At 38.1% G+C, this 13120-nt stretch overlaps 1 protein-coding gene across 1 annotated transcript in view; it reads left to right on the top strand.

Annotated features, from left to right (window-relative positions):
* Nucleotides 1-606: 606 nt before the first annotated feature.
* The window catches only part of LOC128049987 (transmembrane protease serine 11D-like), a gene marked incomplete at its 5' end in the record, with an annotated part of 37316 nt that continues 24802 nt past the window's right edge, over nucleotides 607-13120 (top strand). Inside the window, 2 exons of the mRNA XM_052642295.1 lie at nucleotides 607-730; nucleotides 2813-2931. Coding sequence (XP_052498255.1) covers nucleotides 607-730; nucleotides 2813-2931 — 243 coding nt within the window. The remainder of the gene's footprint in view (nucleotides 731-2812; nucleotides 2932-13120) is intronic.

Below are 13120 nucleotides of genomic sequence, written 5' to 3'. Positions count from 1 at the left end.
CTAATTAATTATAAGTGCTTGTTACTCTCCTGGATCTCAGCTCTCAGCTTCTAGCCATATCCTCATTTCAATAATATAGAGGCTATTACTGTGAGAAATGCTACTATTCTGACTTCCTATGCCCTTCTTCCCACCAAAATTGATCTCTCTTCAGCACATCCCTGGGGATGGTGCCCAGGTAAGGCAGCTTACTACAGTAGTGTCCAACAAGGGTTTTAGAAGTTGTAGTAAAACAGAAAAGAGTTGTTATTCTTGAGAAACTTATTAACTATCAGAAGAAGGAAAAGCAGTTGCAAACCATAAATCATATTTCCTTATTCTTCTATCAAACTACCTAAATGTCAACATTTTAGTGCTTAAAAAATGGTAAGAAATACCATTAAAGAGAGTGTTGTTCAGTTTGATTTCATTTCAGAGTCATATTGCTATTTGTATGGTGAAAACCAACATGATATTGTAAAGCAATTATCTTCCAAATAATAAAAAAAAAAGAACCAATCAATTTTCTATGATAGAGCCATGTGCAACCTAAGAGACTTCAGAAGTGCTGAAATGATGGCTTCTCTGAATGAAATGTATGAGCTTTGATCTTTTCCCCTTGTTCTAAGGCCAGCACGAGTGACATCAGCCTCAAGATCCCTGAATCCGTACATAGTATTTTTTGTCGTTGTCGCAGTGGTGGTGATCCTGGCAGTGATCATAGGTCTACTTGTCTACTTTTTAGCTTTTGGTAAGTACCAAAAGATAAATACCACTTCTCAGATGAATTAACTGAATATACTTTCACATTCAAAGTTTGGCCTTCTCTCTTTTATTGCCACTTTTATTTTTTAATACAACATAAGTATATATTTTATTTATATACCTCTAAATATATTCTCATGTTTATATTTTCTATAATTCAGTATTTTTTTCTCTTCTATTTTATTTATTTATTTAGTTTTGGTCTTTTTTAGTATACCAAACAACATTATTACCCAGGCAAGGATTATTCTAGCCAACGAAAAAGAATATTTATCTGATGCTAGAGTTCACTTGTTTTGTTTTTCATTAATCCTATAATTTCCTTCTTTATTTAAAATATTGCAAAGCACCTTAAGTTTCAAAATCTAAAAAGTTGTATGTACCTAAATATTCATTAATTCATGATCTGTGTCCTGAAAACAATCTTAGGAGCAGAAAAGGGACACAGATGTATAGAATAGTATTTTGGACTCTGTGGGAGAGCGAGAGGATGGGTGGGATGATTTGGGAGAATGGCATTGTAACATGTATAATATCATATATGAAACGAATCGCCAGTCCAGGTTCGATGCATGATACTGGATGCTTGGGGCTGGTGCACTGAGACGACCCAAAGAGATGGTACGGGGAGGGAGGAGGGAGGGGGTTCAGGATGGGGAACACGTGTATACCTGTGGCGGATTCATGTTGATGTATGGAAAAACCAATACAATATTGTAAAGTAATTAACCTCCAATTAAAATAAATAAATTTATATTAAAAAATAAAATCAGATGTAAGGCACACACACACACACAAAAAGAAGTAGAAAGAGCTTAAAAAGAAGCTTACACACAACTTAATATCCCAGTGAATATTCTTTCAGAGGTTTTAATGTAGATAAAATGTGTCAAATTTCACTAGATAATATATGCTATGATCTGTTTTTTTTTAAATTTAAGCTATAATCCCATTGCATTATTTGAATAATTGGGGCTGGGATAAGAAGAGAATGAAGGTATATGGGTATGTTTAAGGGTAGAGATTAAGTGAGAATAAATTTATTCCAGTAACTAGTAATAGACTTTTCAGTCAATTGAATTATAAAATTGTAGCTAAATTTTACTTTGGACTATATTTTGCTATCAAATCACCTAGAGACTATTATGTGCAAGGTGAATTACGGAAGTAGGAAAAACCAACATCAAGTTTCAGATTTAATGAATTTTCCCTCCTAACAATACTATTATCACACTTAAACACAAAGACAGGAGCCTAAGCCCTCTTCAAAGTGTATTCGGTGACCATTCATGGCCCTAGAAAGACTTGTCCTTCCGCCACAAAGGACCATACTACCCTATCCCTGGGATCTCAAATGCTTTCCCTGATTGAGATATTTCTCTGTATAAATTATGTATATGCATGATCAGATGGAAACAGGGATTTTTTTTCCTGAGACAGATTAGGTTATGTCCATGTTCATAATGTTTCTAAGATATGTACAAGTGTGTTAGGAATTTTCATTTCCTTCATAAAATTTAACATCCTTTGTAAGACCATTTTTGATAGAAAGAGTTTACAATGAACAACCAGATTAGCTGTCTTGTCAGAATAGTTATTTTCTGGACTAGCTTAGTCCAGAAAACTGACAGGTCATTAATTCCTCTAAAAAGAATGGCATTTGAAATAATTTTTAAAACTATTCAGAATCATTTCGGATTATTCCTTAATAATAAATGAATAACAGCATGTTATAGACATCAATAATTCTTGAGTGAATATATCTGCAATCACAAATATCCCTAAAATATAGTAGGAGTGAAAATCATGATACTGCTGAACAATTTAATTTCTCAAATAATGCTGCTCTGATTTTCAGGCATTTTTAATGTTTCAGCTTTGCCAATCTTTTTAAAGACTGAAAGAGAAAATAATTTTATTATAGTTACATTTTTACTAAGTTTAGAATCTTTTCCTTTTAAAGGAATTAAATTTTTTTAAATTGTATAACATAGCCTAAATAATCCTGAAATAAAAATTAAAGTACTCAGTAATGTGAGACTGATTCTGCCTTTTCCTTGTTTTACAGATCAAAAATCTTCCTTTTACCAAAGCAGCATTCAAATCCTGGGTGTTCAATATAGTGATGAGTTAAGTTCACCAGCTACAGAGAAATACAGGACTTTGAGTGGAAATATTGAATCTATGGTAAGTTAATATTTGTCTTTGTTCTTTATTTTATCATAAAACAAATATGATAATAAACCTAATATTTTGTGATATATTTATAACTGCTAGATGCATATTTTCCTTCCCTGAATGGTGAAGGATGTGTTTCATCATACTTCTTCCAAGTCAATTTGCTTGTACATTGGTTCTTATTCACATTTTCTTACATCATAAGTGAAGAGCTTTAGGTCATGAGTAAGTATATTTTTTATGATTATGGCTTCAAAAATTGGAAGTCTATTGTTTGTGAAATTTGAGCATTTCTCTATACTTGAGTTTGTTTTTTTAATCATTTTCATTTTGCCTTCTTTCCTTTTTTCTTATGCAGCGAAACACACAGGTAGTATGTGTTAAAATACATATCAACATAGTTTGGACAAATTATACTTTGCTTCAATGATCAACATAGAAAATAAACAAAGCAAGTCTGGTTTCTCAAATGAAGAGGCCCCAAGGCTGCCTGCCAAGAAATCTCACAAGCAGACCCCTAGTTTATTATCATAGACCAGGGTTTGGCCTTCAGCCCTGCAGAGTCAGCACTGACCAATCTCAGCTCACTTGCATTACCTTTTCTGAAACTCTTAAGAATATAAATTAATCCAACGGATCTAAAACTTTGGCATGTAACAAAATCACCTGGAAGGCTTATTAAAAAACAGATCTCTGGGCCCCAATGTCAGAATTTCTGATTCAGTAGTTAGAACTTTCATTTCAGCAAGTTCCCAGGTTATGCTGATGCTAACTGTCCAGGGACCTCACTTTGGAATCACTGAGTTAAGCTATAATGAGGCCTATGATGGACGGGGGATTGAGTCATCTGCTTGTCTGACAACCTTTACCCCTAGAGACAAATTATACTGGGAGCCAAGTTATGAGAAAAGTGCTCCGTGAGCATAAAATTAGAGCAAGGGAAGTTAGGTATATTGTTTAAGTGTTTAATGAGATCAGAATAAACAACTGAACCAGAATAATTTGGGAACAGAATCTAGGCCAGGAGGCAGAGGTAGGGCTAATATTGGGGAACATCAGTTGGTTATGTCAGAAGTGGGAGCCTCCTGTTCCTTCAATAAACATTAATCCTGCCAAATGCAGTGGACATACAGAAAGTGGAGTAGATATCAGATGTTGGATGTAAGTTTGTGCTAAGAGGATAAATTATATCCTATCATGGAGATGAGAGATGGTTTCTTAGAAAAGATGATTTTCAGGCTGACTTTTAGAATGAGTAAAGCATACCACAGCTAAAACATGAGCCAAGACAGAGAAGAGAATGTCCTTAGCTAATAACAAATTTGGGTTTTATTTTGTAGACCAAAAGTCTTGAGCTACAGGCAGAATGATGCAAACAGGATCTGACAGATTCACATTCAGAATGTAAAAATTAGATTATAAAGAGAAGATTCCACATACACACAGTAAGACTAGTTAGAAGCTCATTACCCTGGTCCAGAAGAAAACCAAGGGGTTGAAAGCTTGAATTAGGGCATATTTCAGAAAATACAGAAATGCATTTTAGGCTTACCTCCCCAACTTCACTTCATGGCAAATAGAAGGGGAAACAGTGGAAACAGTGGCTGTTTTATTTTTCTGGGCTCCAAAATCACTGCAGTAGGTGATTGCAGCCATGAAATTAAAAGACGCTAGCTCCCTGGAAGGAAAGTTATGATCAACCTAAACAGTATATTAAAAAGCAGAGACATTACTTTGCCAATAAAGGTCTGTCTAGTCAAGGCTATGGTTTTTCCAGTGGTCATGTATGGATGTGAGAGTTGGACTATAAAGAAAGCTGAGCACAGAATTGATGTTTTTGAACTGTGGTGTTGGGGAAGACTCTTAAGAGTCCCTTGGACTGCAAGGAGATCTAACCAGTCTATCCTAAAGGAGATCAGTCCTGGGTGTTCATTGGAGGGACTGATGTTGAAGCTGAAACTCCAATATTTTGGCCACCTGATGCGGAGAGCTGACTCATTTGAAAAGACTTTGATGCTGGGAGGGATTAGGGGCAGGAGGAGAAGGGGATGACAGAGGATGAGACGATTGGATGGCATCACCAACACAATGGACATGAGTTTGGGTGGACTTCAGGAGTCGGTGATAGACAGGGAGGCCTGGCATGCTGCAGTTCATAGGGCTGCAAAGAGTCATACATGACTGAGCGACTTAACTGAACTGGACCCCAACTTCCTACTATCACTTCCCAACCTGTTGTTAAAAAATCATTAACAATACTTAGTCATATCATTTGAGTCATGAGAGCCCATTGTTTAGGCTTCAAACCAATGCCCATTCTTAAATTTCTTGAAGAAGCTGCTAGAGATAAACATCTCAGGAGGCCAGTCTGAGGACCATTATTCATAATGAAGCCCTCATACCCACACAAAGACATCTTGTAATGTTTCAGCTGTGTACCTAGTTTAATAAAAGGGAATAAATTGAAAGTGTGTATTTTGAAAATCCCAGCTTCATTCTAGGGAATTAGAACCTGGCTACCAGTCATTAGAGCAAGATGCCAGAGATGTCCTCAGCCCTAAAGAGGTCATTCAGTTTCTGTTAGAGAGACTAGATATGTTAGGTGAGTTCATCCTTCATAGAGCACATGTAAAATTGCAAAACACTAATTTGGAGAGAAATGGCATAAGGCATAAAGCACAACATATAACACCATCAGCAATGTGAAAACATAAACTAAATAAGTTTCTTTGAAAAGTACTACCAGCACCTTTAGAAGATATTCAGTAAGTCTTTAAAATACACTCTCCAATGCCAAAAAAATTGTACAGTCTAACTTGTTATTTTTAATTTATTCTCAAAAATGGTCTATAAAGCAAATCATAATATATATAAATTTTGTTATCAAAATGAAAACTTTAGTAATGTCTTTTGTTGTAAAGATAAAAAACACAAATGTATAAAATTCAGGGCATTCAGGAAATATTAAAAAAAAGAAACATGCACAAAATCTCAATACTAATATACCCACGATTAATATTTTGATGTTCCAAGTATCTTTCATGTAAACTTCATAATCATACATGCACAAACACATATAATTTGCTGCCAATGGAATAAGACTATATATGCTTGCTTTTTCCTATTTTTTTCTCAAAAATGTGTCATCAGTTCAGTCAGTTCAGTCACTCAGTCGTGTCCAACTCTCTGTGACCCCATGAATCGCAGCACGCCAGGCCTCCCTGTCCATCACCAACTCCTGGAGTTCACTCAGACTCACGTCCATCGAGTCAGTGATGCCATCCAGCCATCTCATCCTCTGTCGTCCCCTTCTCCTCCTGTCCCCAATCGCTCCCAGCATCAGAGTCTTTTCCAATGAGTCAACTCTTCACATGAGGTGGCCAAAGTACTGGAGTTTCAGCTTCAGCATCATTTCTTCCAAAGAAATCCCAGGGCTGATCTCCTTCAGAATGGACTGGTTGGATCTCCTTGCAGTCCAAGGGACTCTCAAGAGTCTTCTCCAACACCACAGTTCAAAAGCATCAATTCTTTAGCTCTCAGCCTTCTTCACAGTCCAACTCTCACATCCATACATGACCACAGGAAAAACCATAGCCTTGACTAGACGGACCTTAGTCAGCAAAGCAATGTCTCTGCTTTTGAATATGAGATAGAAGTATTTAAATATCAATGAAGAAATCTACCATTTTAAATAACTAAACATTATTATAGTGCAAAAAGATACAATACTTCATTTAACCACTCTTTTGTTGACAGATGTTTAAACTGTTTTCTAGTTTTTCACTATTATATTCAATATTCTGATGACCATTCTTGTTGATACATACTTGCACACCTGAATGATTATATTATTGGGACATATTCCCAGGACTAGAATTATCAGAATATAGGTTTATGCATTTATTTCTCTCTAAAGATTTTCAAATTTTTCTTCAGTTTTAGCAAGTATTTTATTTCAGAAGCATTTCAGATTTATAGAAAAGTTGCAAAGATAATATAGAATTCTCATACACATCACACCCAGTTTCCTCTGTGTTTAACGCTCTGTTGTTCAGTTGCTAAGGCATGTCCTACTCTTCGTGACTCCAAGGACTGCAGTATGCTAGGTCTCCCTGTCCTTCATCTCCCAGAGTTTGCTCAAATTCATGTCCCTTGAGTCAAAGACGCTATTTAGCACCTTACAATAGTACATTAATTGCAATTAATGATCAAATGTTAATCAGTTCAGTTTAGTCACTCAGTCATGTCCGACTCTGAGGCCCCACGGACTGCAGCTCGCCAGGCATCCCTGTCCATCACCAACTCCCAGAGCCTACTCCAACTCATGTCCATCTAGTCGCTGATGCCGTCAAACCATCTCATCCTCTGTCATTCCCTTCTCCTCCTGCCTTCAGTGCTTTCCAGAATCAGGGTCTTTTCCAATGAGTCAGTTCTTTGCATCAGGTGGCCAAAGTATTGAAGTTTCAACTTCAGCATCAGTCCTTCCAATGAATATTCAGGACTGATTTCCTTTAGAATGGACTGGGTGTCCTTGCAGTCCAAGGGACTCTCAAGAGTCTTCTCCAACACAGTTCACAGCATCAATTCTTCAGCGCTCAGCTTTCTTTTTAGTTCAACTCTCACATCCATACATGACTACTGGGAAAACCATAGCTGTGACTAGAGAGACCTTTGTTGGCAAAGTAATGTCTCTGCTTTTTAATAGGTTGGTCATAGCTTTTCTTTCAAGGAGCAAGTGTCTTTTAATTTCATGGCTGAATTCACCATCTGCAGTGATTTTGGAGCCCCCAAAATATAGCCTTTCACTGTTTCGATTGTTTCCCCATCTATTTGCCATGAAGTGATGAGACTGGATGCCATGATCTTAGTTTTCTGAATGTTGAGATTTAAGCCAACTTTTTCACTCTCCTCTTTCACTTTCATCAAGAGGCTCTTTAGTTATTCTTCACTTTCTGCCATAAGGGTGGTGTCATCCGCATACCTGAGGTTATTGATATTTTTCCAAACAATCTTGTGCTTCATCCAGCCTGGATTTTGCATGATGTACTCTGCATATCAGTTAAATAAGCAGGATGACAATATACAGCCTTGACATACTCCTTTCCTGATTTTGAACCAGGCTGTTGTTCCATGTGCAGTTCTAACTGTTGCTTCCTGACCTGCATACAGATTTCTCAGGAGGCAGGTCAGGAGGTCTGGTAATCTCATCTCTTGAAGAATTTTTCACTGTTTGTTGTGATCCACACAGTCAAAGGCTGTTGCATAATCAATAAAACAGACATAGATGTTTTTCTGGAATCCTCTTGCTTTTAATGTATTAACTCTAATGTTAATACACTGTTATTAAACAAATTTCATATTTTATTCAGATTTCTTCTTTTACTTAATGTTCTTTTCTGTTTCCTGATCCCATCCAGGATAGCAAATTACATAATTGTTATGTCTTTTTTAGGCTCTGAAAGTTCGTCAGATTTTACTTCTGGTGATAATCTTGACAGTTTGAAGCATACTAGTCAGGTATTTAATAGAAATGTCCCACAACTAGGGGTTTTCTGATGTTTTTGCTTATGGATAGACAGGGGCATGGGGATTTAGGGAGGAAGACTATAGAGGAAAAATTTCATTTTCTTTACATTGTATGAAATGGGGGTATATAGTATCAACATGATTTATCACTATTGACATTGATCACCTGGCTTTAGTAGTGTTTGTCAGATTTCTATTAATACACTAAAGTTCCTCCCTTTTTCATATTATACTCTTTGAAAGAAAGACACTATGTACAGGCCACACCTAAGAAGTGGAGTGAAAAGTCATGCTTTGAAATTTAAAGTATATTTGAAGTTAGAACTGGACATGGAACAACAGACTGGTTCCAAATAGGAAAAGTTGTATGTCAAGGCTGTATATTGTCACCCTGCTTATTTAACTTATATGCAGACTACATCATGAGAAACGCTGGACTGGAAAAAACACAAGCTGGAGTCAAGATTGCTGGGAGAAATATCAATAAACTCAGATATGTAGATGACACAACCCATATGGCAGAAAGTGAAAAGGAACTAAAAAGCCTCTTGATGAAAGTGAAAGAGGAGAGTGAAAAAGTTGGCTTAAAGCTCAACATTCAGAAAACTAAGATCATGGCATCCAGTCCCATCACTTCATACGAAATAGATGGGGAAACAGTGGAAACAGTGTCAGACTTTATTTTTTGGGTTCCAAAATCACTGCAGATGGTGACTGCAGCCATGAAATTAAAAGACGCTTACCCCTTGGAAGAAAAGTTATGACCAACCTAGACAGCATATTAAAAAGCAGAGACATTACTTTGCCGACTAAGGTCCATCTAGTCAAGGCTATAGTTTTTCCAGTAGTCATGTATGGATGTGAAAATTGGACTGTGAAGAAGGCTGAGTGCCGAAGAATTGATGCTTTTGAACTGTGGTGTTGGAGAAGACTCTTGAGAGTCCCTTGGACTGCAAGGAGATCCAACCAGTCCATTCTGAAGGAGATCAGCCCTGGGATTTCTTTGGAAGGAATGATGCTGAAGCTGAAACTCCAGTACTTTGGACACCTCATGCGAAGAGTTGACTCATTGGAAAAGACTCTGATGCTGAGAGGGATTGGGGACAGGAGGAGAAGGGGACGACAGAGGATGAGATGGCTGAATGGCATCACCGACTTGATGGACGTGAGTTTGAGTGAACTCCAGGAGTTGGTGATGGAGAGGGAGGCCTGGCGTGCTGCGATTCATGAGGTCGCAAAGAGTTGGACACGACTGAGCGACTGAACTGAACTGAACTGAAATTCTTTTATTTGTCTGATCTCTCCATGTTTTTGTGCATCCATTTGTTTAGATCAATATAGTGGTCTAAGCATTTTTAAGAATCATTTTAATTTCTAGATTGCACTCAAGTGCCCTACGTTACATTCTTACCGGTCCCAGTATGCAATCAGTTCAGTTGACTTCAGTTCAGTTGTTCAGTCGTCTATGACTCTTTGCGATCCCATGACTGCAGCACACCAGACCTCCTTATCCATCACCAACTCCAGTAGTTTACTCAAACTCATTGAGTCAGTGATGCCATCCAACCATCTCATCCTCTGTCGCCCCCTTCTCACATGCCTTCAACCTTTCCCAGCCTCAGGGTCTTTTCCAATGAGGCAGTTCTTTGCAACAGGTGACCAGAATATTAGAGTTTCAGCTTCAACATCAGTCCTTCCAATGAATATTCATGACTGATTTCCTTTAGGATGGACTGGTTGGATCCCCTTGCAGTTCAAGGGACTCTCAAGAGGCTTCTCCAACACCACAGTTCAAAAGCATCAATTCTTCAGCGCTCAGCTTTCTTTATAGTCTAACTCTCACATCCCATAGATGACTACTGAAAAACCACAGCTTTGAGTAGTTGGACATTTGTTGGCAAAGTAATCTCTCTGCTTTTTAATATCCTGTCTAGGTTGGTCATAACTTTTCTTCCAAGGAGTAAGCGTCTTTTAATTTCATGGCTAAAGTCACCATCTACATTGATTTTGGAGCCTGCAAACATAAAGTCAGCCACTGTTTACCCATCTGTCTGCCATGAAGTGATGGGACAGATGCCATGACCTTAGTTTTCTGAATGTCAAGCTTTAAGCCAACTGTTTCACTTTCCTCTTTCACTTTCATCAAGAGGCTCTTTAGTTGTTCTTTGCTTTCTGCCATAAGGGTGGTGTCATCTGCTTATCTGAGGTTATTGATATTTCTCCCAGCAAACTTGATTCCAGCTTGTGCTTCCTCCAGCCCAGCATTTCTCATGATATACTCTGCATAGAAGTTAAATAAGAAGGGTGACAATATACAGCCTTGACGTACTCCTTTTCCTCTTTGGAACCAGTCTGTTGTTCCATGACCAGTTCTAACTGTTGCTTCCTGATCTGCATACAGATTTCTCAAGAGGCAGGTCAGGTGGTCTGGTATTCCCATTTCTTTCAGAATTTTCTGCAATTTGTTGTGATCCACATAGTCAAAGGCTTTGGCATAGTCAATAAAGAAGAAATATATATTTTTCTGGAACTCTCTTGCTTTTTCGATGATCCATTGAATGTTGGCAATTTGATCTCTGGTTCTTCTGCCTTTTCTAAAAGCAGCTTGAACATCAGGAAGTTCATGGTTCACATACTGTTGAAGCCTGGCTTGGAGAATTTTGAGCATTACTTTACTAGTGTGTGAGATGACTGCAATTTTGCGGTAGTTTGAACATTCTTTGGCATTGCATTTCTTTGAGATTGGAATAAAAACTGACCTTTTCCAGTCCTGTGGCCACTGCTGAGTTTTCCAAATTTGCTGGCATGTTGAGTGCAGCACTTTCACAGCATCATCTTCCAGGATTTGAAATAGCTCAACATGAATGCCATCACCTCCACTAGTTTTGTTCGTAGTGATGCTTCCTAAGGCCCACTTGACTTCACATTCCAGGATGTCTGGTTCTAGGTGAGTGACACACCATCGTGATTATCTGGGTCATGAGATCTTTTCTGTACAGTTCTTCTGTGTATTCTTGCCTTCTTAATATCTTCTGCTTCTGTTTGGTCCATACCATTTCTGTCCTTTATTGAGCCCATCTTTACATGAAATATTCCCTTGTTATCTCTAATTTTCTTGAAGAGCTCTCTAGTCTTTCCCATTCTATTGTTTTACTCTATTTCTTAGCACCAATCACTGAAGAAGGCTTTCTTACCTCTCCTTTCTGTTCTTTGGAACTCTGCATTCAAATGGGTATATCTTTCCTTTTCTCCTTTGCTTTTGGCTTCTTTTCTTTTCACAGCTATTTGTAAGGCTTTCCCAGCCAGCCATTTTGCTTTTTTGCATTTTTTTTCTTGGGGATGGTCTTGATCAGTCTCCTGTACAGGCACTCTATAGTTCATCAGGCACTCTATCTATCAGATCTAGTCCCTTAATTCCATTTCTCACTTCCACTGTATAGTTGTAAGGGATTTGATTTAGGTCATATCTGACACATCTAGTGGTTTTCCCTGCTTTCTTCAATTTAAGTCTGAATTTGGCAATAAGGAGTTCATGATCTGAGCCACAGTCAGCTCCCAGTCTTGTTTTTGCTCTCTGTTAAAGCTTCTCCATCTTTGGCTGCAAATAATATAATCAACCTGATTTCAATGTTGACCATCTGGTGATGTCCATATGTAGAGTCTTCTCTTGTGTTGTTGGAAGAGGGTGTTTGCTATGACCAGTGCATTCTCTTGGCAAAACTCTATGAGCCTTTGTCCTGCTTCGTTCTGTACTCCAAGGCCAAATTTGCCTGTTACTCCAGATGTTTCTGGACGTCATACTTTTGCATTCCAGTCCCCTATAATGAAAAGGATATCTTTTTTGGGTGTTAGTTCTAGAAGGTCTTGTAGATCTTCATAGAACCATTCAACTTCAGCTTCTTCAGCATTACTGGTCGGGGCACAGGCTTGGATTACCGTGATATTGAATGGTTTGCCTTGGAAATGAACAGAGATCATTCTGTCATTTTTGAGATTGCATCCAAGTACTGCATTTCAAACTCTTTTGTTGACTATGATGGCTACTCCACTTCTTCTAAGGGATTCTTGCCCACAGTAGTAGATATATCACAGTAGTTGATATAATGGTCATCTGAGTTAAATTCACCCATTCCAGTCCATTTTAGTTCGCTGATTCCTAAAATGTTGACATTGACTCTTGCCATCTCCTGTTTGATGACTTCCAGTTTGCCTTGATTCATGGACCCAACCATTCCAGGTTCCTATGAAATACTGCTCTTTACAGCCTCAGACCTTGCTTCCATCACCAGTCACATCCACAGCTGGCTGTTGTTTTTGCTTTGGATCCGCCTCTTCATTCTTTCTGGTTTATTTCTCCACTGATCTCCAGTAGCATATTGGGCACCTACTGACCTGGAGAGTTCATCTTTCAGTGTCCTATCTTTTTGCCTCTTCATACTGTTCATGGGGTTCTCAAGGCAAGAATACTGAAGTGGTTTGCCATTCCTTTCTCCAGTGGACCACATTTTGTCAGATCTCTCCACCATGACCCATCTGTCTTGGGTGGCCCTGCACAGCATGGCTCATAGTTTCATTGAGTTAGAGAAGACTGTGGTCCATGTGATTAGATTGTTTAGTTTTCTGGGACTGTAGTAGGTATGTTTATTTTCTCACAGCATTAACACTATACATT

The sequence above is a fragment of the Budorcas taxicolor genome, chromosome 6 (genome assembly GCF_023091745.1).
Source record: "Budorcas taxicolor isolate Tak-1 chromosome 6, Takin1.1, whole genome shotgun sequence".
NCBI classification, from domain to species: Eukaryota; Metazoa; Chordata; class Mammalia; order Artiodactyla; family Bovidae; genus Budorcas; species Budorcas taxicolor.
Note: the sequence above shows the minus strand (reverse complement) of the source record. Positions and strands in the feature narration are given on the sequence as shown.